Source organism: Myxine glutinosa, chromosome 13 (genome assembly GCF_964187855.1).
Source record: "Myxine glutinosa chromosome 13, kmMyxGlut1.1, whole genome shotgun sequence".
Classification (NCBI taxonomy): domain Eukaryota; kingdom Metazoa; phylum Chordata; class Myxini; order Myxiniformes; family Myxinidae; genus Myxine; species Myxine glutinosa.
Window position 1 is genome coordinate 98,904,970 of NC_136273.1, and position 21,022 is coordinate 98,925,991.

At 50.5% G+C, this 21,022-nt stretch overlaps 1 protein-coding gene across 5 annotated transcripts in view; it reads left to right on the top strand.

Annotated features, from left to right (window-relative positions):
• UMPS (uridine monophosphate synthetase) overlaps positions 1–21,022 on the top strand; it is a 52,814-nt gene that overhangs the window by 25,818 nt on the left and 5,974 nt on the right. For all 5 annotated transcript variants that reach the window (XR_013621279.1, XM_078767812.1, XM_078767810.1 and 2 more), the window contains exons 5-6: positions 3,652–3,988; positions 4,600–4,775. Coding sequence is in view for 4 of the 5 variants with exons in the window: in XM_078767812.1 (XP_078623938.1) it covers positions 3,652–3,988; positions 4,600–4,775 (513 nt within the window). In the remaining variant the exon portion in view is untranslated. The remainder of the gene's footprint in view (positions 1–3,651; positions 3,989–4,599; positions 4,776–21,022) is intronic.

The following is a 21,022-nucleotide window of genomic DNA, read 5'->3' on the forward strand; positions in this document are numbered from 1 at the left end:
GCGCTGGTATCTCTTCAGCAAGAGACAGTATACTGATGAAAAACTACCCCCAACAAAGGCCGCTCTAATAGAAACGATTAACAGAGCTAACTATGTTGCATTGGTGTGGAAACAATGTCGTAACCCACGTCCACGTCTTTCTGACCCAACCTCTCATGGATGGTGATAGACTTCTCCCAGTTCCAACGAAACTTTTGCCAGCGCCTAAGGCAGTGTTGGAGCTTGTGAGATGCGGATCCAAAGGAAACTGCGTCACCTTGAGTTGTTCTTGCAAGAAACATAATCTGAAATGTACAGATACCTGCATGACTTGTGAAAAAAACTGTGAGAACAGAAACGAACTATTGAGGAATGCTGGCGATGAAGACGAGAGCAACGATGGAGATCTCCACATTTAACTTATAAACGCAGGTTTGGGTACAAACTAGTAGATTGTTCAAATGTACATTCCTATCCCAAACGTAATTTGCATAATCAAAGTATTTGTTCTATCTTCGATAGAAGCAAGATGTACTCTTTAAACCCAAAAAATTATTGAAACGTTTAAATACTCAAAGAACAATTGACGCTAATGTATGAACTTGTCCAATGGGTTTTATTAAATCAAATGCAATTTGCATACAAAGGGTTAAAATTAGGCAATTTGCTTTCAATTACTATTTTTTAGTGGCTAAACGTATTCTAAATAACAACGACCAAAAGGAAACATTAAAATGCTTAAAACTATGAAGTGTTCAAGAACAATAACAGGAGCATATGGTCCTTTACAATAGGTATTATGACGTAATCTTTGATTTGCATAAAAATGGTCGAAAATATGCATTAAAAAATTGGCGCCCTATTTTAAATTATTCAGCTAGGTCTAAATAACAAATCCCAACAAAGAAAACAAAATGTTCACAAAATGTCCACGGGCCCCAATATAGTGACATACGCTCCAACACTAATAAGCCCTATAGTTAATTAGCACAAAACCGCCCTCCTTTTGGCAACATGCAAACACTCTTAACCTGAACATTTACTCTGCTTATGTACATCGAGATGTGTTTCTTCTTCTTCGCTTCACACGGTCCATACTAAAACCAACACATTCTGAACTTTCCTATGAGGTATTTCATGCCTACCCCCACAAACGTAACAATACTATATTAAAGAAGTGGGGATTGGCAGGTTGGATCTGCCGAATATTTTCAGCCATTTAAACCAGAAGCAATCGGCTTCCTTGTCAACCATTCTACTGGAGTGCTTGCTTAAGTGCTTAAACCGCTTGGCAAGCACTCTCCAATCTGTTTGGTAATGCTACACCGTGGATTCACCATTCTCTTACCTTTCCATTTGCTTTTTGCTTAAATATTTGCAATGACTTTGTTGCTCAACTTCAATATTCTTCGATGTTTGGTCTCATGCACTGAGGAGGCAAACAGCATTGTGGGTGTGGGGTGGTCGCAGCTGCAGGTCAAGTTGCAATCCTTAGGCCTTAAGGGAAGCCCATGTTGTAATCTCTTTTCAAATGGTATGTGCTGTTTGAAAACGATGAAGTTTTCTACCCTGTTTGAACGTGATGTCCGGAGACAGTTACACATTTATAAGTAATTCTATCCTTTATTAATTATTTTGTTATTTTGTAGCTGTTGTGAATTGGCCAAACCCTCCTATTTTATCGTGCTGCCTTCCCTTCTCCTCTGTTCATGCTGCTTTCCCCTCTCCTTGCACTGCCTTCCCCCCTCATGCTGCCGTCCCTTCCCCTCTCGTCACGTTGCCTCTGCCTTCCCTTCTCCTCATGCTGCCTCTGCCTTCCCTTCTCTGTTCAGGTTTCCTTCCCCTCTCGTCATGCTGCCTTCCCTTCCCCTCTCGTCATGCTGCCTTCCCTTCCCCCCTTCTCACGCTGCATCTGCCTTCCCCTCTCCTCACGTTGCCTCTGCCTTCCCTTCTCACTCTGCCTCTGCCTTCTCATGCTGCCTCTGCCTTCTCTTCTCTGTTTGCGCTGCCTTCAGTTCCACTCCCCACACACTGCCTTCTATTCCACTCCCCTCATGCTGCCTTCCATTCCACTCCCCTCACACTGCCTTCCATCGCACTCCCCCCACGCTGCCTTCCCATTCCACTCCCCCCACACTGTCTTCCCTTCCCATCCACTCGCACTGCCTTCCCTTCCCATCCACTCGCACTGCCTTCCCTTCCCTTCCACTCATGCTGCCTTCCCTTCCCGTCCACTCGCACTGCCTTCCCTTCCCTTCCACCTGTGCTGCCTTCCCTTCCCCTCCGCTCGCGCTGCCTTCCCTTCCACTCGTGCTGCCTTCCCTTCCCCTCCGCTCGCACTGCCTTCCCTTCCCATCCACTCGCGCTGCCTTCCCTTCCACTCGTGCTGCCCTCCATTCCCCTCCGCTCACGCTGCCTTCCCTTCCCGTCCACTCGCACTGCCTTCCCTTCCACTTGTGCTGCCTTCCCTTCCCCTCCGCTCGCACTGCCTTCCCTTCCACTTGTGCTGCCTTCCCTTCCCCTCCGCTCGCACTGCCTTCCCTTCCCGTCCACTCGTGCTGCCTTCCCTTCCCCTCTGCTCGCACTGCCTTCCCTTCCCCTCCGCTCGTGCTGCCTTCCCTTCCCCTCCGCTCGTGCTGCCTTCCCTCCCCCTCCGCTCGTGCTGCCTTCCCTCCCCCTCCGCTCGTGCTGCCTTCCCTTCCCCTCCGCTCGTGCTGCCTTCCATTCCCTTCCCCTCACGCTGCCTTCCATTCCCTTCCCCTCACACTCCCTTCCCTTTCCCTCCGCTTCTCCCCCTCCCTCTCTCCTCCTCCCCCTTCTCTCCTTTCCCACTCCCCTCCCTTTCCCCTTTGCCCCAGGCAAAGTAATGCAAATCACGTGTGAAATTATATTGTCCGGTAATGCAAACAAATTAAACCAGAAAGCATCTGAAAATACAAAACCCATGGGCGTGTGCTTTGTATTTAGACGACTTCTTCCGTATGCTAAATGTGGCGAAAACGGCTAAAAAAAAATTGACGATTTTCGGCGTCTTTAATCTCTTGACCTCGAAAGAAATTGGCTTCAGCGACCCAATATGCAAACCATACTGAAATTTCAAGTCATTCACATGAAAATTGACAGTTTTATGCAACCTTGAACTTTGACTTTTTGACCCCCCCCCCCCCCCCCCCCAAAAAAAAACAAACAGTTGGCCTTCCTGCCAACTGGTGATCCAATTCCATTTGGCAGGAATCAAAGCTTTTGATTGGCGATCGTGATTCAATATGCAAATTCTTAACATTTCATGTCAATCAGATTAAAATTGATGATTTTATGCAACCTTGACCTTCGACCTTTCGACCAAATTATGAATTTGTCTTCATTTTGTCGTAATAAAGCTTTGTTGAAAATTTGATGGCAAAAAGTTATGGCCTAGACAGACAGACAGACAGACAGACAGAAGTGATTGCAAAGCGCCGTCTCCAGCTGCACGGGGGATGGCCTAATATGTTATTTTGTGCTAAGTATGGCGGACCTTGTACATAGCATTAATTGACTCATTCTGGTTTACAACATAGTGTGCGCATCCGTACACTGATCAAAGAGTTGGGATTAAAATGGTGCTTTATTAATGGGAAAAAAAAAATCATAAATGGAAGCACAAAGGCTCACTTGTCCCTTTGTCCACAGATTCCCAGAATAGTTTCTGCTGCTGCCCTGAGCTATGGCCAAAGGTCGCTCCTGCCGACAACCTCCCCCTTTGCCACACGCCTGCTCAGCCTCATGGAAGAAAAGCGGACCAACGTTGCGCTTGCGGCAGACGTTCTCTCATGCGCAGATGCTCTCGCTCTGGCCGAGGAACTCGGACCTGAGATCTGTATGTTTAAAATCCACGCAGATGCTCTCAGTGGCTTTGATGAGGGCTTCCATCTGCGGTTGGTTGACATTGCCAAGCGGCATCGCTTCCTTTTATTTGAGGATCGCAAATTTGCCGACATAGGCAGTGTGGTTCGAAGACAATACGAAGGTATTGCCCCCCCCCCCCGCCTTCCCATGCCTCCTCCCCCCGGGCCCTCTCCCTTCCACACATCTCCCTGCATTACTACCAGGTTTGTGTGCTTCCCCTTTTCTCCCCATCTTGTCTTCTGCTCCCTCTTTTTGTGTATTTTGTTTGTCTGGTCGATTTGTTTGTGAAGTAAATGTTAGCTCTTTCACGAGCCTCGATTCAGTATACAAAGGTGGGTAATATTGCAGTTCATCCATTTTTTTTTTTAACCCTTTTCGGTTTTCACCCCTCAGGCCAAATTGGGCTAAGGGGTATTGTCGCCACGGCAGCCATCCGGGCGTCCGTCAACTTTTCGTTTCTGTCAATTTCAAGCAGAACGGCTTGTCTGATTAAATTCATTTTTGCAGTGTGTGTTGGGGTTGAGTCGAGGAAGGTTCCTTTCGAAAATGGGCTCGCTGCGATTTTCAATATGGCCGCCACGGCAGCCATCTTGAAATTGGTTTCTACCATGCATGGGCTGAGGGGTGATGCCCGCTTTGCGGTGCTATTTTCATTGTGAACCATCTCCATATTGCAGTTTGGTCTCAGGCATTTTGTTGAGCTGTTGTTCATTTTCCCCTTTCCCTTTACAGGTGGCGTTTTTAGGATCTCACATTGGGCTCACGTGGTGACGGTGCACGCTGTCGCAGGTCCAGGTGCGCTGCTCTCCTTGCAGGAAGCTTACAGTTCCGTTGACAGTGGTGCCTTCATAGTTTCTGAGATGAGCTGCCAAGGCTCACTGGCTGTGGGCAATTACACACAGGCTGCGGTATGGTTGGGGCTCAATGGACAAAAGAGTTATTTATTTATCTATATTGTTATTATTTGCAAAATTTCAGATTTTTAAAGGACATTGGTTGGTCCTGTGCGTTATTCTGTCTGTCTGTCTGTCAATCGCCTACAGGTCACAATTTTAATCCGATCTTCACAAAACTTCACCAAACGGTAGAGTTGGTCATGAGGAAGAAGCCTCTTTTTTAAGGTCAAAGGTTAACTTGAGGTCAAACTTCTAAAATCATGAATTTTCATCTGATTAACCGGAAAATTAAAGGGCAATTGCATAGTACATCACGGAATTGGAAAACCAATTATTTTAGTGTCAAAAGGTCAAAGGTCAATTCAAGGTCAAACTTCGAAAGTCACTTTTCATCTGAAAAATAATCAATTTTCCATGCAATTGAACTGAGCTTTGATTAAGATCGTCAATTTAAATCTGAATGAAATGGCCAATTTGATGTATCCCTGGCAACGTTTTTTTTGGGGGGGTGGGTGGGGGGGGGGGGGGAGGAGATGTGTATTTTGCAAGTATCGTACTCTGCACGACGTCTTGTTAATTTATCTGCAGGATACCTCAGGAACTCCTTCACGTCATGTGAAATGAAAAAGATCATGAAATTTGAAACGAACATTAAAGAATACGCTTTTGAAGTTTTCTTCCTTCAAACCTTCACCATGGAAATCTGTGTTGGCAGTGGCGTTTGTGCGAAAGCCCTTCAAACTGAATCGCGTCTGGATTGGATGTCTGGACAACTGACTTTTTTTTTCTTTTTCTTCTTTTTTTTTTAGGTGTACAAATTCTAGGCTAAAACAAGGGAAAGTGGGAAACCACATACCAGCAGGGTCGAAGGTTACAAGGAATAATGAGCGAGGGGAAGAAAAGGTGTATGCGAGTCACGGGAAAATAGGTAGGCCTAACCAGCAGAGACGCACAAAATGAAAATGTCCAAACAGGCATGCAAAATGCATCAGGTTTAGAAATTCCAAGTTCACGTTGCATCCACCACAGATTCCCCTGGACTTTCTGCAGTTAATTCCTTTACATGGCTTTATTCCTTGACAATGAGTGCTTGTCCAAGGTCGACCTGGTGAATTTTTTTTTGATTTTGGCAACGGTGCTCCCATAATCGGAGAAACCTCTTTCTTCCTGTTGAAATTGTCAAGTACTTACCCGGTCATTATCACTGGAAATCTCCCAGGCTGCAGTCTGCAGCTTCCCCTTTTATGCTCTGCTTCTTCATTCAGTTAAGACATGTTGCTGCGACACTACCAAACACAGGGAATGAGGGATTAAAGGGTGCCTGCTTGATATTTTGAGCAACATTGGTGAGGGAAAAAGAATATCCAAAACAGAAACTAGTCCTTTCCTTATCCTAGTGGAGTATGAACTGCTTGGCCGTCTCGTGATGTGATCGGATGAAATGTTGAGCTGAAGGATCACCATGATAACTAATAGTCAGGTTCAGTATGTCCAGATTTCAAGTTTCGTTGGATTTTTTGGGGGATTTGGAAAACTATATATTTTTGGAAACTATATTATATAGTCAGTCAGAAAACCAATGTTGCTATTTGCACAGACTCCTGTATGGCGGCCATCTTAGATTTTCAAAATTTCCGCCGTAGAACTAATTTTTCTCAATATCTCAGCTTCTAAATAACATAGAGCTTTGATTCTAACGGCTAAACATACATTTTCAAGGGCCCCACCTCCAATGGTAACAAGTTCGATAAGCTAGACATGACCATAGAGCTCCTATGTGGCGGCCATCTTGGATTTTTCAAACTGGCCGCCGTAAAATTGATGTTTCTCAATATCTCAGCTTCTAAACAACATAAAGCTTTGATTCTAACGGCTAAACATACATTTTCAAGGGCCCCGAATCCAATGGTAACAAGTTCGATAAGCTAGACATGACCATAGAGCTCCTATGTGTCATGGTGGCTCTCCGAGCCCTCGGAGCCTCCATGGAGAACTCAGGCATTGATGATGCTTGGGTAGAAGCTGATGTCTATGGTCCAGCCACGACACGGCAAATCCTGAAATGTACACACTACAAGCGGTCTCTCCGTGCCCATATATATTCATATTGTTGCGGATATGGGACTTCGCCTCCATATCCGCTTGTAAATATTCCCCTATTTCCCCAATACTCCCCAACTATCCCCAATCCCCCATTCCCTAGTCCCATTGTCTGTAAACAACACTCTGTAGAACCGACCTTCCCCTTTTTCCCCCATTAAATGTCGTACCCAGGTCCACCGCATCTCACGTAGACAACTTTCGGACATCTTGCTAGTTATTCTTAGTCTATGTCAGTTAAGGACTCGTTTCCATTAATTCTGACTCTTCGTTGCACCAGAATGTGATTGTATGGCACCAGTAGTGAGTTTAGGACCTCCCAATACCTCCCCCCCAACCTCATCTCCACCTCCTCCCATCTTCCCCATGAAACAACAACTACAACAACGGCGTGCGGGGAGTGTGCGTCCTCACACCGGCTTGGTTAGCCGCCATTGCCATGTGCACCCACGGGGTTACCACGAAGGGGCTGGCTGTCAGCTCCTCGTCAAGGGCGGAGCCCGGTAACCCCCGCACCCAATAAGAAGCAACGGGCCGATTCCATCTGGGGCGGAGCTAACGAGCCGAGGGCGTGTCACTCCCCGCCGGATATACGCAGCGACTTACCGGACGTGACGTCAGATGCGCCTCAGCCACGAAAGAGAACCAGTCGCGACCTCCGAGCGCAGTGAGACCTCCCGCATCTCTGGACCGGACCGGGTCGATTCTGTCCCGGAGCCAAGAGTGCACCTTGAGCCATCGACTACCCGCCTTTCCTTGCCATCAATCCCCATGTGAGTCAGTCTTGTCCCGTTTATCTGTCGTCTGTCGGGGCTAAGATAAGACCGTGTTTAAGTGCCCATCTTTCTATGCTGTCTCTCTTGTCTTTGTAATCTAACCTTCCGCAATATTATAACCTCCTCCGGAGGTCTTGAGAACCGTACCCCTGGTGTCGTGTCATTTTAACCCAGCCGTTGTGTCCTTTCCATCATTGATTTAGCATAGCGCGACTTAGTCAACGTTCGAGTATAATCGGGTAACTTGTGCGAACACGGCGGCCATTCCGCTCGGCCCAGCATAACATCTTAATAAGTCGTGTCCGTAACAATTGGTGTCAGGAGTGTCGGATTCGGACCTGGGACTAAATTCATTTAGCCCAAATTTTGGAACACCAATTGTACCATTAGGGTAACAATTGGTGTCGAGGAGTGAGATTCGATCCGGAGCGCGTTTTACGCGCTCAAAATTATAACGGCGAAATTTGATTGTGTTTTACAAAATATAAAAACCCGAATTTTGAAAGTCGCGCTATGGCAGACCAAGTCGGCTGGGGTCCGGTAGAGGAGAGTGAGGCAGGGTCGATCCAGGACCAAATTGAGGGACATGAGGAGAGCGAAGCAGTGAGGGTAGCAGACGCACAAAATAGCGTCGTTGCGCCCGACGTTGCGGGCGCGCAAAATGGCGCCTCGCAAGAGCGCGCGGTAGCCGAGCCCGCTGTATCAACGGGCTTTAACATGCAGCCGATTGACATGCAGGCCCTCATGGAGCAATTTATGGCGCAAATGCAGGCGTCCCTCAAACTGCAGAGTGAGCAATTGGGGGTAATGGGAAACCAAATGGGGGTAATGAGGGACGAAGCGAGGGGTACCAGTGAGGGGTTAGACAATAATTTTAAGGGATTAGACAAGAAATTTGGGAAATTAGACAATAGATTAGGGGAAATACAGGAGGGGTTAATGGGGGTAGAAAACAGAATGGCCGCTCAAGAGAATCAAATGGAAGGGATGCAAAAGGGGTTAGAGGGGTTAGAAAACAGTATGGAAGGCAAATTGAGGGACATGAGGGACCAAGCGGAAAGGGAAGTTAAACAAATGGGGCAGCAGATAGAGGGGGTCAGAATGGGGGTAGAAACCAAACTGGATGCTCACAGGGAGGAAATGGAGCAGATGAGGGTGGCATCTGGGCAGGAGATGCAAGTAATGGGAGAGGAGATCAGAAGAGGGGTGAGTGAGGAGGTCGGAGGAGTGCGCGAGGAGGTGAGGCACTGTAAGGAGCGCATGGAGAAGGAGGTGAGAAAGGGGACTGTAAAACTGCAAGGGGGTATAGAGGAGTTGACGCTGGGAGTAGAACAACTGACAGTGGGACAAAAGGAGTTGGGGGACCAGGTAAAGAAGAACACAGCGGTAATAGAGGGTTTAAAATCGACACAGAAGGAGATGAAAAAGGACGTAGGGGTAATTAAAAAAGAGTGTCAGACGGTACATGAGGACCTGACGAGGAAAATGGACAAGGTGGTAGAGGTGATGGAGGTTAAAGAGCGGGAGGTGCGGGAGCACATAGAAAAAAATAAAGTGGAGTTAGAGGAAGAACTTAAAGGGGCGCACGAAGAGATGAAGGAGGTGAAGCAGAAATTAGAAGAAGTGGAAGAAGGGGTGAGCGAAATTAAGAAGCGACGGAGAGAGGATAAGAAAGAGATAAAGGAGGAAGTAAAAGAATTGGTCCAAAGTCTGTGTTCGGATCGTGATGATGTGCTCATTAACCGGATGAGGGATTCGCAGGTGATGGAGGAGAAGCGAAGAGAAAGAGGACCCGGTGTAAGTGGTGACCAATATGGTCGTGCGTATGATGCGCCAGGTGATTTAATAAGCTTGGGGGTCGAGATAGACCCGGATGTTCGTGAGAGGCCACGAGTGAGGTGTATGGCTGGTCCGGAGGGTATGGAACGAGAGGTGCGAGGTGTGGGTGAGCAAGGTTGTGGTGGTATGGAATGGGTAGCGGGTTGCGGAAGTGTGACCCATGCATCGACACCAACGGGGGTAGTAGTTGGAGGGACCGGGGAGGCACGAGAGCCCCTTGGGGGTAATGTACTGTGGGGGCCCGGCCGGTTCGGCCCCGCGCTGACCCCGCAAGGGGCGACGCACGGGGTCCGGCAGGCGGGCAACGACTCGCATACGAGGTGGTCCCACAAGGTCCCACTCGCGCCGTATGACGGCAAGAGTGATCTACGCGCGTACCTGGCGCAGTTCGACTGTGTGTGTAAGGGCAACGGTTGGGGTGAGGACGAAGGTGGAGTACACCTGGTGGCCGCATTGCGCGGCGGCGGAGGTGCTGACGGCATTACCAGCGGGTGCTCTCACCCTGCCAGCCCTCCGCGACGCCCTAATTAATCGATTCGGCATTGAACAGCAGAGCGAGCTTGTTAAAGCTCAGCTCGCGCTGCGAAAACGCAAGCCCCAGGAAGCCATCGGGGAACTTGCCCACGACATTCGCCGCGCAGTGGGGATCGCACATGCTAGCATGGCAGCGGATTCCCGGGAAAGCCTGGCGCTGGACCATTTTATCCAGGCCCTCCCGGACATTGAGCTCCGGCAACAGCTCGCCATGTGGCGCCCGCAGACTCTGAGCCAGGCGGCTGACGCTGCGGCCCGTTGGGAAGCAGCGAGGCCCCTGGCCCGGGGGGGCGAGCGTCTCGCAATGGCGGTCCGCCAGGTGGGACCCCCGATGGAGGGCGGACCCCTTAGGGGGCCCGCCCCCGACGTGGGTCCTGACCTGGCGGGCATGGTCCGGAGGCTGGTGGACCAGCGCCTGGCGGGACCTGGACCATGGCAGGCGGCCCCGGAGGTGGCCCGCGGTGGACCACGAGCGGGTAATCCAATTCGGACCTACAGGGGGGGAAATTTGGAATTCCGGAGACAAGCACCTTACCAGGTGAGGTGCTATACTTGCAACCGTCTGGGTCACCTGGCGCGGCACTGTCGAGCCACGCGCCGGGATGATCCCCGGCGGTTGAGGTCCTCAACTCCGCCCAGGGGGGAGCGGGTTAGCCGACCCCAGACACCCCCCCGCCAGACCCCGGGAAACTAGAAGGTGTCGGGCACGTAGGGCGGTGTTCGGCAGCAGAGGATGGAGGAGAGCCCTCATTGACGCGACAGGTCATTTATTGTGGCCAAATTGGAACCGGTAGCCTGACAATTAGATGCAAAATTGCCGGCGTGGGGGTAGACGCCGTAGTGGACACAGGAACTAGCGCCACGATCATCAGCCCTGTGGTCCTTGATTCGAGCGCAGGTGGCTGGGATAAGATCCAGCGCCTGCAAAATTATAGTTTGCAGCTTGCTACCGGGGTAACGGCCCCGATCATAGGGCGTGGTTCTGTGACCCTCAAGTTAGGGTCGGTAAGGAGGGAGATAGATGTTTGGGTGGCGGAGGTGTGCGACCCATGTTTAATAGGGTTGGACCTGTTGACTGCCAGCGGCTGTAAAATCGACTTGTGCCGGGGGATCCTGCAGGTGGGAGTAGAAGAGCTGCCGTTAGGGGGAGTGAGCACGGCCGAGAGAGCGGAGCTGGAGGCTTCCGAGGCCGTGACCATCCCCCCAAGGGCCGAGGCGATAGTGCCGGCCCGGTGGGCAGCTCGCCCAACGTGGCAGGAGTCCTGCGGCCTGGTCGAACCGGTGGCAGCGCAGTCCATACCGGGTTTAATCGTGGGCCGCACCCTTGTAAAAACGGACGGACCGGTAGTGGCCGTCCGAGTAATAAATATGAGTACAGAACCACGCACTATAGTAAGGGGCACGAGGGTAGCTGGCTGCACCCCAGTTGAGGAAGTCGCGACAGTGAGGGGCGAGAACGTCCAGCCGAGCCGACCCCGGGGGGAGCCTTCAATAAGAAGTAGGAATTGGCCCGATCCCATTTGCGAGATGGTAAATCGTAGTAGCGTAGAGTTGGGAGGTACCCAGAGGGAGGCCTTACACAAACTGGTTGGGTCCCATTTGGACCTCTTCTCCCTGTCCACCGAGGATATTGGACGTACGGGCCTGGTGAAACATCAGATCCACACCGGTGAGGCCCGGCCTATTCGTCAGGCCGCCCGACGGCTCCCTTGGAGCAAGAGGGCGGAAGCTGACGAGCAGGTTGAAAAAATGCTCGACGCAGGTGTGATCGAGCCCTCGGGAAGTCCTTGGATGTCACCTGTTGTGCTGGTCAAAAAGAAGGATGGGACCACGCGGTTCTGCGTGGACTATCGCCAGCTAAACAACGTGACACTCAAGGACTCATATCCCCTGCCAAGGATTGATGACACCCTCAATGCCGTTGCGGGCTCAAATTGGTTCACAACTTTGGACCTCAAGAGTGGGTATTGGCAGGTGGAGATGGATAGGGCAGGGAAGGAGAAAACGGCATTTTCCACAGGTAAGGGACTGTATCAGTTTACTGTGATGCCGTTTGGTTTGTGTAACGCTCCCGCCACCTTTGAAAGATTGATGGAGCATGTACTAGGCGGCATGCCATGGCAATCATGCCTGTTGTACCTGGATGACGTCCTGGTACATGCCCAAACGTTCCCCCAGGCAGTAGCTAATTTGGACCAGGTGTTCGGGTGCCTCAGACAGGCAGGGTTGCAGCTGAACCCGAGTAAGTGCACTTTGTTTGCAAGAGAGGTGGCCTATCTAGGTCACGTGATCGGCCGCGAGGGGGTAAAAACGGACCCAGACAAAATTAAAGCGGAAGAGGAGTGGCCCGCACCACGTACCATCAAGGAGGTGCGGGGATTTTTGGGACTCTGCTCCTACTACCGGCGCTTTGTGGCGAAATTTGCGGAGTTGGCCCGTCCCCTCCACCGGCTTACGGAGAAGGGGACGCGATTTAATTGGACACGGGAGTGCCACGAGGCCTTCCAAAAATTGAAGGGGTGTCTAACATCCGCACCCCTTCTAGCGTACCCCACTAGTAGCGGGGCATTTACCTTGGACACGGATGCGAGCCAGGAAGGATTGGGCGCAGTTTTGTCCCAGACACAGGAGGGCGTGGAGAGAGTGATTGGTTATTATAGTCGGGCCTTAAGTAGGCCCGAGCGAAATTATTGCGTCACTCGCAAAGAGTTATTGGCTATGCTGGCTGCCATGAACCATTTCCACCCGTACTTGTACGGGCGGAAATTTTTGGTTAGAACTGACCATTCCTCCTTGCAATGGCTCCTTCGGTTCAAGGAACCAGAGGGCCAAATTGCAAGGTGGTTGGAAAAGTTGCAGCAGTACGATTTTGATGTGGCCCATGGTAATGCGGACGCACTCTCTCGGCGTCCTTGTCTGGGGGAAAACTGCAAATTTTGTGCGAGACACGAGGAGAGGGAACAATTGGGCAATTCGGACCCGACCCTCGTTGTCCGGGCAACCCGGGTGAGAGGGCCAATTTTGCCACTAACCGCAGATGAGGAATTCGGAACTTTGGCATGGAGCACGGCCCAGCAGGAGGATCCTGTCCTGGGGCCAGTGTTCAATTGGGTCAAATTGGGGCAAAGACCTAATGGGGAAGAGGTCACCCCTCTCGGGGCGCAAACAAAGGCATATTGGGCTCAGTGGAAAACTCTGGAATTGAAGGATAACATCTTGTATCGCAAGTGGGTGGAGGTTCCCTCTGATAGAACTTCCTGGCTGGTGGTAGTCCCAAACAAATTTAAGTCCGATATATTGCAACAGGTGCATGGTACCCGCCCCGGCGGCCATTTGGGCAGGACAAAGACAACATCGCGGGTACGCCGGAGGTTTTATTGGGTGAATATGGGGCGCGACATACAGGACTGGTGTCGGAGATGCGACGCCTGTACTGCCAAAAAGGGACCAGCACGGAGGATGAGGGCCCCCCTTCAATTACACCAGGTGGGGGCCCCCCTAGAGCGGGTGGCCATGGATATCCTAGGCCCACTACCCCGCACCCGCCTAGGTAATAAGTACATCCTCGTTGTGATGGACTACTTCACCAAGTGGCCGGAGGCCTACGCCCTCCCCAACCAAGAAGCAGGGGTGGTAGCGCAGGCCTTCGTGGAAGGATTTGTGTGCCGGCATGGGATTCCACAGGAGTTGCACACCGACCAGGGACGAAATTTTGAGAGCAAATTGCTAAAAGATGTGTGCAGTCTCCTGTCAATTCGGAAAACCAGAACAACGCCTTTAAGACCTCAATCTGACGGGATGGTGGAAAGATTTAACCGAACTCTAATCCAACAACTGGCACTGTTCACCGCCACCCGTCAGGATGACTGGGACGAACATCTCCCTTATTTGCTAATGGCCTACCGAACCAGCCAGCACGGGGCCACCGCATGCAGTCCAGCGTTGCTTATGTATGGGCGGGAGTTACGGGCTCCCGCCGACTTGCTATGCGGTCCCGTGCCAGACACAGTGGTTAACCCGCCGAGGGAGGGGTACGCACGTCACCTAGAGGAAGGCATGGAGCTAGTCCATGCCTTCGCCCGCCGCCAACTCCATCTGGCGGGGGAAAAGATGAAGCGCAGGTACGACGACCGGAGCCAGGGGAGTCAATACGCTCCGGGGATGAAGATTTGGTTCTTTAATCCCCGGAGGCGGAAGGGAAGGTGCCCAAAACTCACCTCCCCCTGGCAAGGCCCAGGAGTCGTCCTGTCGCAAATCTGTGACGTGGTCATTAAAATCAAAATGGGGCCACGAGCCCTCCCTCGGATCGTCCACGCCGACCGGATAAGACCTTACACCGGCGAGCAGGCGCCCCCGTGGATTGCCTCGGCTTTAGATGCTGAGGCGGGACCCAGTACCTCTGAATAAGGGGGGCTTATTAGTGCCAGAGGACTGGGGGATTGAGGAGCGATGGGCCCGGTGGGTAAGGGTGGCATCCTTGCCACCCTTCCCATATAGTGGGGCAAAGGAGCAATAGCTTATGGGGTGTATGGCAGTGAAAACTAGCCCGGGTGGGTTAGGTTATATTGTAGGGATCTAGCGAAGATGACATTAGGTGACGTTAAGTTTAGTTAGTGACTGATACCTGTAGTGGGGACGCAGGTAGATTAGTATGGATGATAATGACGAGGGAGCGCAATAGTTTAAAGGGACGACTGGGAAGCGCAAGTTTCAGAAGGGAGTAGTTAGCTGAGATGATGCCGTGTGTGTGAGAATTGAACAGGTGTGATTGCACAGGTGTGCAACTGGACAGGTGTGTGGAGCAGTGTATGAGTAGTGAGTGTTATGGATCAGCGCGAATGCGCTTGGGGGAGAGAAGGGTGCAGGCGGCACCAAGTATGAGAGCACAGGTGTGCAAGTACAGGTGTGTGGAATACATGGAGTAAGTGGTACGGAGTGGTGTGCATGGTGCGAAGGTGTGGATGGGGGAAGAGTGGACCCCTTTCACGAGTACCCGGGGCGGGTAGTGTAAGTGTTAGGTAGAGGGTATAGGTAAATTGTGGTTGGATATTGGCATTTGTGGTGCAGTTGCAGAATGGTATCGTGGATGGGTGCATTAGTGTTGTGGAAATGGCTGGGCGTGTAGCCTGTTAGTGTGTGTCGTTGGTTGGGCACTCCACCACTGTGAGGATGTCGGCCAGGTGAGGCCGCAGGTGGGCTCTGGGAGCCGTTAGTGTCAGTGGGGCCCGAGGATCCGGAGGACGGACCCGGGTAGCCCAGTGCCAGAGAGGGCACCGAGTGGGGAGAGTGCCAGAAGGCCTTCCCCAGGTAGTTAGGTTAGGGTAAGGAGCAGGTAAGCTCGGAGGCAACTGCAGTGGTGGAGGTGTGCAGGTGGGTAGACCCGCTGGGAGAGGTACACGCCACAGCCCAGAAATTGTGCGAGGGCACCGGGAGATGAATCGGGGGAGTGAGACCCAAAATTGAAAAGCACCACAGTTGGTCAATGGGAATTGGTTTTTAGAACCCATAGTGTAAGTTGGCCAATGGATTGGCAGGGAAAGACCCCGGGTAGTGTAAAGTTGTTAGTCATTTAGGAAATAGTTAGGATTGATGAACCTGTCGCACCATACGCAGCCACTTACCTGTGGTGATGATGACTCCACACCTGTGTTTTCTTTGTTCTGTGTGCAGGAAATGAGAATTGCTGTGAGGATTTGTGAGACGCATCACGACGTGGATGAGACATTGGGGTGATTCCATCTCTCCCTCCCTAGGAGGGACTGATGATGAATTGGTGATAGCAAATTATGATGTTCAGTTGGAGATGGCGAATTTTGATGAAAGTTGAAAATGGCAAATTTGATTGGTTAGGAGGGAGAGAAGACGAATTTGGTTTATGGGAGGAACGGGGAAGACAGTAGGGATGTTTGTTGATTTGTAAAGTAGATGTTTATGGGTAGTGTTGTGTTTTGTGGATGCAGTAAGGGGTAAGGGAGGGGCCATGTAGGTTACCTGGTGGGGGGGGGGGGGCGTACGGTAGGAACGTACCTGTCTCACCTGGTTCCCATGTGCCCCCAGTGTGCATCATCTTGTATTGCGTGCACTTTTGCGCCCTTACCACCTTACTCACTTGTCTTTTCTTTTGTCTCCCACCTCCGAGGATCTGGCTTTGGGGCAGAGAGAGAGGAGAGAGACGTGCTGGCTCCGCAGTTGTGGGCCTGCACTTTCGCTGCTTGCTGCCTGGATCGATACACCATATGGACCGCAATGTTTGTGGCCACCCACAATGGACCGCAGTTCTTTTGCGGCCAAGCACCACCCGTGGAAGGACCTATGGGTCAACGTGGCACCTATGCCAGACAGGTGAACCACTAATAGTTGGCCCCCTGACGGCCACAATAAAGAAATGGACGCGGTTGGCGCCTTTCTTTATTTTTTAAAGAAGCCAGAAGGCCAAGTGCACCACACGAAGGCAAGACCAGCGGCAGAACATCGGCCGGCTGCGACACCACCGGTGATTTATAAACACTTTATTGGTGCACCGGATGGTGCTGATTGTACATGATGGGGTGGTGCTTTTGGTGCTTGGCTGGGGTGCTCTGCACATTATTAAAGGCCGTAAGGCCACAGAGCACTCGTGGGTTGGTGTATCGATGCTGGCATGCGTGCTCTCTCTATGCATAACATCTGCATGTGTTCCTCCAAAAACAGGTCCTGGATCGTAGTGTAAATAGCAGCGTAGTCTTGTAAATAATGCTCCCTACCGGCTGTATGTTTAGTTTGCGAATTCTTTCCGCGATTCGGTTATCCTGTGGGTGTGTTTCTGAGAGGAGAAGGGTGCAACGTCGCAGGGGGACATATTTACTCATTTGTGAATATCTGTAAAACTGTCGCACTCAGGGTAGAGTTAATAGTAGAGGGAACTTCATCTGAGTGCCACACTAAAATAGGTAAAAATTTATCGGGTCGGGACGCCCCGAGGGTAGAGAAGGGTGCAATGTTGCGGATATGGGACTTGGCCTCCATATCCGCTTGTAAATATTCCCCTATTCCCTAGTCCCATTGTCTGTAAACAACACTCTGTAGAACCGACCTTCCCCTTTTTCCCCCATTAAATGTCGTACCCAGGTCCACCGCATCTCACGTAGACAACTTTCGGACATCTTGCTAGTTATTCTTAGTCTATGTCAGTTAAGGACTCGTTTCCATTAATTCTGACTCTTCGTTGCACCAGAATGTGATTGTATGGCACCAGTAGTGAGTTTAGGACCTCCCAATACCTCCCCCCCAACCTCATCTCCACCTCCTCCCGTCTTCCCCATGAAACAACAACTACAACAACGGCGTGCGGGGAGTGTGCGTCCTCACACCGGCTTGGTTAGCCGCCATTGCCATGTGCGCCCACGGGGTTACCACGAAGGGGCTGGCTGTCAGCTCCTCGTCAAGGGCGGAGCCCGGTAACCCCCGCACCCAATAAGAAGCAATGGGCCGATTCCATCTGGGGCGGAGCTAACGAGCCGAGGGCGTGTCACTCCCCGCCGGATATACGCAGCGACTTACCGGACGTGACGTCAGATGCGCCTCAGCCACGAAAGAGAACCAGTCGCGACCTCCGAGCGCAGTGAGACCTCCCGCATCTCTGGACCGGACCGGGTCGATTCTGTCCCGGAGCCAAGAGTGCACCTTGAGCCATCGACTACCCGCCTTTCCTTGCCATCAATCCCCGTGTGAGTCAGTCTTGTCCCGTTTATCTGTCGTCTGTCGGGGCTAAGATAAGACCGTGTTTAAGTGCCCATCTTTCTATGCTGTCTCTCTTGTCTTTGTAATCTAACCTTCCGCAATATTATAACCTCCTCCGGAGGTCTTGAGAACCGTACCCCTGGTGTCGTGTCATTTTAACCCAGCCGTTGTGTCCTTTCCATCATTGATTTAGCATAGCGCGACTTAGTCAACGTTCGAGTATAATCGGGTAACTTGTGCGAACACGGCGGCCATTCCGCTCGGCCCAGCATAACATCTTAATAAGTCGTGTCCGTCACAATATGTAGCACTTTATGAAATGGTTCTGGAGGAGTTCTTGAAGGACAACCCACAAGTAAAGGATGTGTGTTTCGAGGCAACAGCGGGAGTAGAAGCTGCCTGTGCTGAGAGGAACAAGTGCACGAAAGCTGAATCTGTAAAACAAGCAAACACCAAACTCCTTCAAGTCTTGACATCTGATGGGGGTGGTGACGGCACTCGAGGAGTGGGAAGCACGGAGATCCAAGAATGCAATGTTCAAGTCAATGATGAACTATCTACATCGGGTGGAGACAATCCTGTTATTCGTGGCAGCATCACGGAGTGCTGACCTGGTGCTTCACCTCCAAGCTGGAGAAGAACTGAGCAAGTTATTATTTGCCATGGACCGGATCAAATACAAGCGGCTCTGGCCCCGATACATCGCAGACATGTATGACCTAAGAACCAATCACCCTAGGACCTGGGAAGAACTAGGAGCTGGCAATCTATCAGTAACCAAGAATGACATCCCGTTTGTATTCATTGGACCAGATCATGCATGTGAACATCTGAACAAGCTGATGAAGATTCACTCTGGACTGATTGGCATCTCTAACAATGCCAATGCTAGACAGAGATTCTTCATGGTTACACCAGAATTATCACGCCTGTCAAAAGACTTCGTCAGTTTGGCCTGGAAGGTGACAAGATCACAGAACATCATGACCTTGGTCCAAGTGCAGTCAAGAGGGAGCATGAAGCAATCAACAAGATCAAGGCTGCGATACTGAGTCACGGGAATCCATTTGACACTGAAGGTGACAAGCTGCACAATGTGATAACGAATGCTTACATCCCAGACGAGTATGTACCACAGATCTTGAACATTGATGTCACTGGTCAGAAGTTGTATGAAGACTACGTGTTGGAGCGTATCAATGGAGATGTTAGCCTCTGGGCACCAGTCAAGAAGGAGAACAACAAGATGTTCACGTCTGGGAACAAGAGAACCACAGTGAAACTCAGAGACAGGACTGTGGATCTGAAGGAGACTAAGGAACTGTACGGAAGGCTCATGGTCCTTGCCAAGTCAAACAGACGTCAACCAGAAATATGCCATCGGAAATTACGAGTTCACTGTGACACCAAGAGCACTCACTGTTCGCTCCAGATGGGACAATTCTTCCATGCACTGACAAGTCGAAGTTAATTCATCTCCTCGACAAGTTAGCAAGAGCAGAAATTCACCTCGAAGATCAGCAGCAGCCACCAGCTGCAAGTGTTCTACAAGAAGATCCAATGGACACAAGAACTATGGCATCCACATCTAGTAAACCTACAAGTCGGAAGATTGCACTGGTGGATGGGATGGTACTTGTGCATAAGCTGACAAAGAAACCAGCCACTGTAATGAAAGTCAACGATCTGGGTGAATGCTTCAATGACAGACTCATGTCTCTAACAAAAGATTGTGATGAGATCATACTGGTCTTTGACATGTACAAAAACGATTCTCTGAAGAGTGCTACCAGGGCTAAAAGAAGGCAAGGAAAGGATGCAGTTCAGTATCAAGTCAGAGATGACACCAACATCAAACACATCCCAATGAGCAGATTCCTTTCTCATGACAAAACAAAGGCTGATCTGACTGACTATCTGGCAGCGAAAACTCTAGAATACAACAGTCACTCATCCAAGTTGATCATCACGTCTGCTTCAGGGCGTACTAGGAGCAACAGTGACCTGCTCTTCGAGGACAACAACCATGAAGAAGCTGACACCCTGTTGATCCACCAGGCCGTGCTGGCATCCCAGCGAAACCCACATGATGCGCAGTTGGTGTTCTCTCCCGACACAGATGTCCTGGTACTAGTCATAGCAAACTATGACCTACTGCTGAGGAATACATCCATTTCCATGGCCTCTGGAATACTTCAAATAGAGCCACTGTGGACAGCTCTAGGGGTCGAAAGAGCAAAGGCGTTGCCAGCCTTTCATGCTTTCACAGGGGCAGACAACACTGGGAGGTTCTCTCGAATAGGCAAAGCAACCTGGCTGCATGTCTACCTCAAAGCAAGTGAAGATGTCATAGACACCGTGCGAATGCTTTCAGATGCAACTGAAGTGACGGAGGACATGTTGTCCACACTAGATAACTTTGTATGCGCTGCTTACTCTCCAAATGGCATCCACATCGACAGCATCCCCGAACTACGATGGTATCTCTTTTGCAAACACATGGCAGAAAGTGACAGGCTTCCTCCTACTCTTGGAGCTCTCAAGCAGCACATCCTTAGAGTCCATATCCAAGCCAGAGTGTGGGGTCAGGCAAGCATTGCTCAACAGGATCCTCAGCTGAATCCCCTGCAAAACGGCTTTTACAAAGAGCCGATGGACAAGTGAAACCAACCACAACTGAGGAGCCTCCAGCCCCCAAGGCCATCATTCAAATGGTTAGATGTCAGTGCAAAACAGACTGTTCTTCATCTAGATGTTCCTGCAGAACAAACAACTTGGCTTGTACAGACCTTTGTCAGTGTGACATCCAGTGCCAAAATGATGAGGACTCTCAAGATGTGATGAACGAAAGCGATGATGAGGATGATGATGACTTTACTCAATGATGAATCAAAGCTCTGTGCTCTTTAGAAGGTGAGTTACATCAGTTTTACGGCGGCCAGTTTGAAAAATCCAAGATGGCCGCCACATAGGAGCTCTATGGTCATGTCTAGCTTATCGAACTTGTTACCATTGTATTCGGGGCCCTTGAAAATGTATGTTTAGCTGTTAGAATCAAAGCTTTATGTTGTTTAGAAGCTGAGATTTAAAAAAAAAATTTTGTATACTGAATCGAGGCTCGTGAAAGAGCTAACATTTACTTCACAAACGAATCAACCAGACAAAATATATAAAAAGAGGGAGTGGAAAACAAGATGGGGAGAGAAGGGGAAGCACACAAACAACATTTGAGAGCAGGGAGATGTGTGGAAGGGAGAGGGCTTGGGGGGAGGAGGCGTGGGAAGGGGGGGG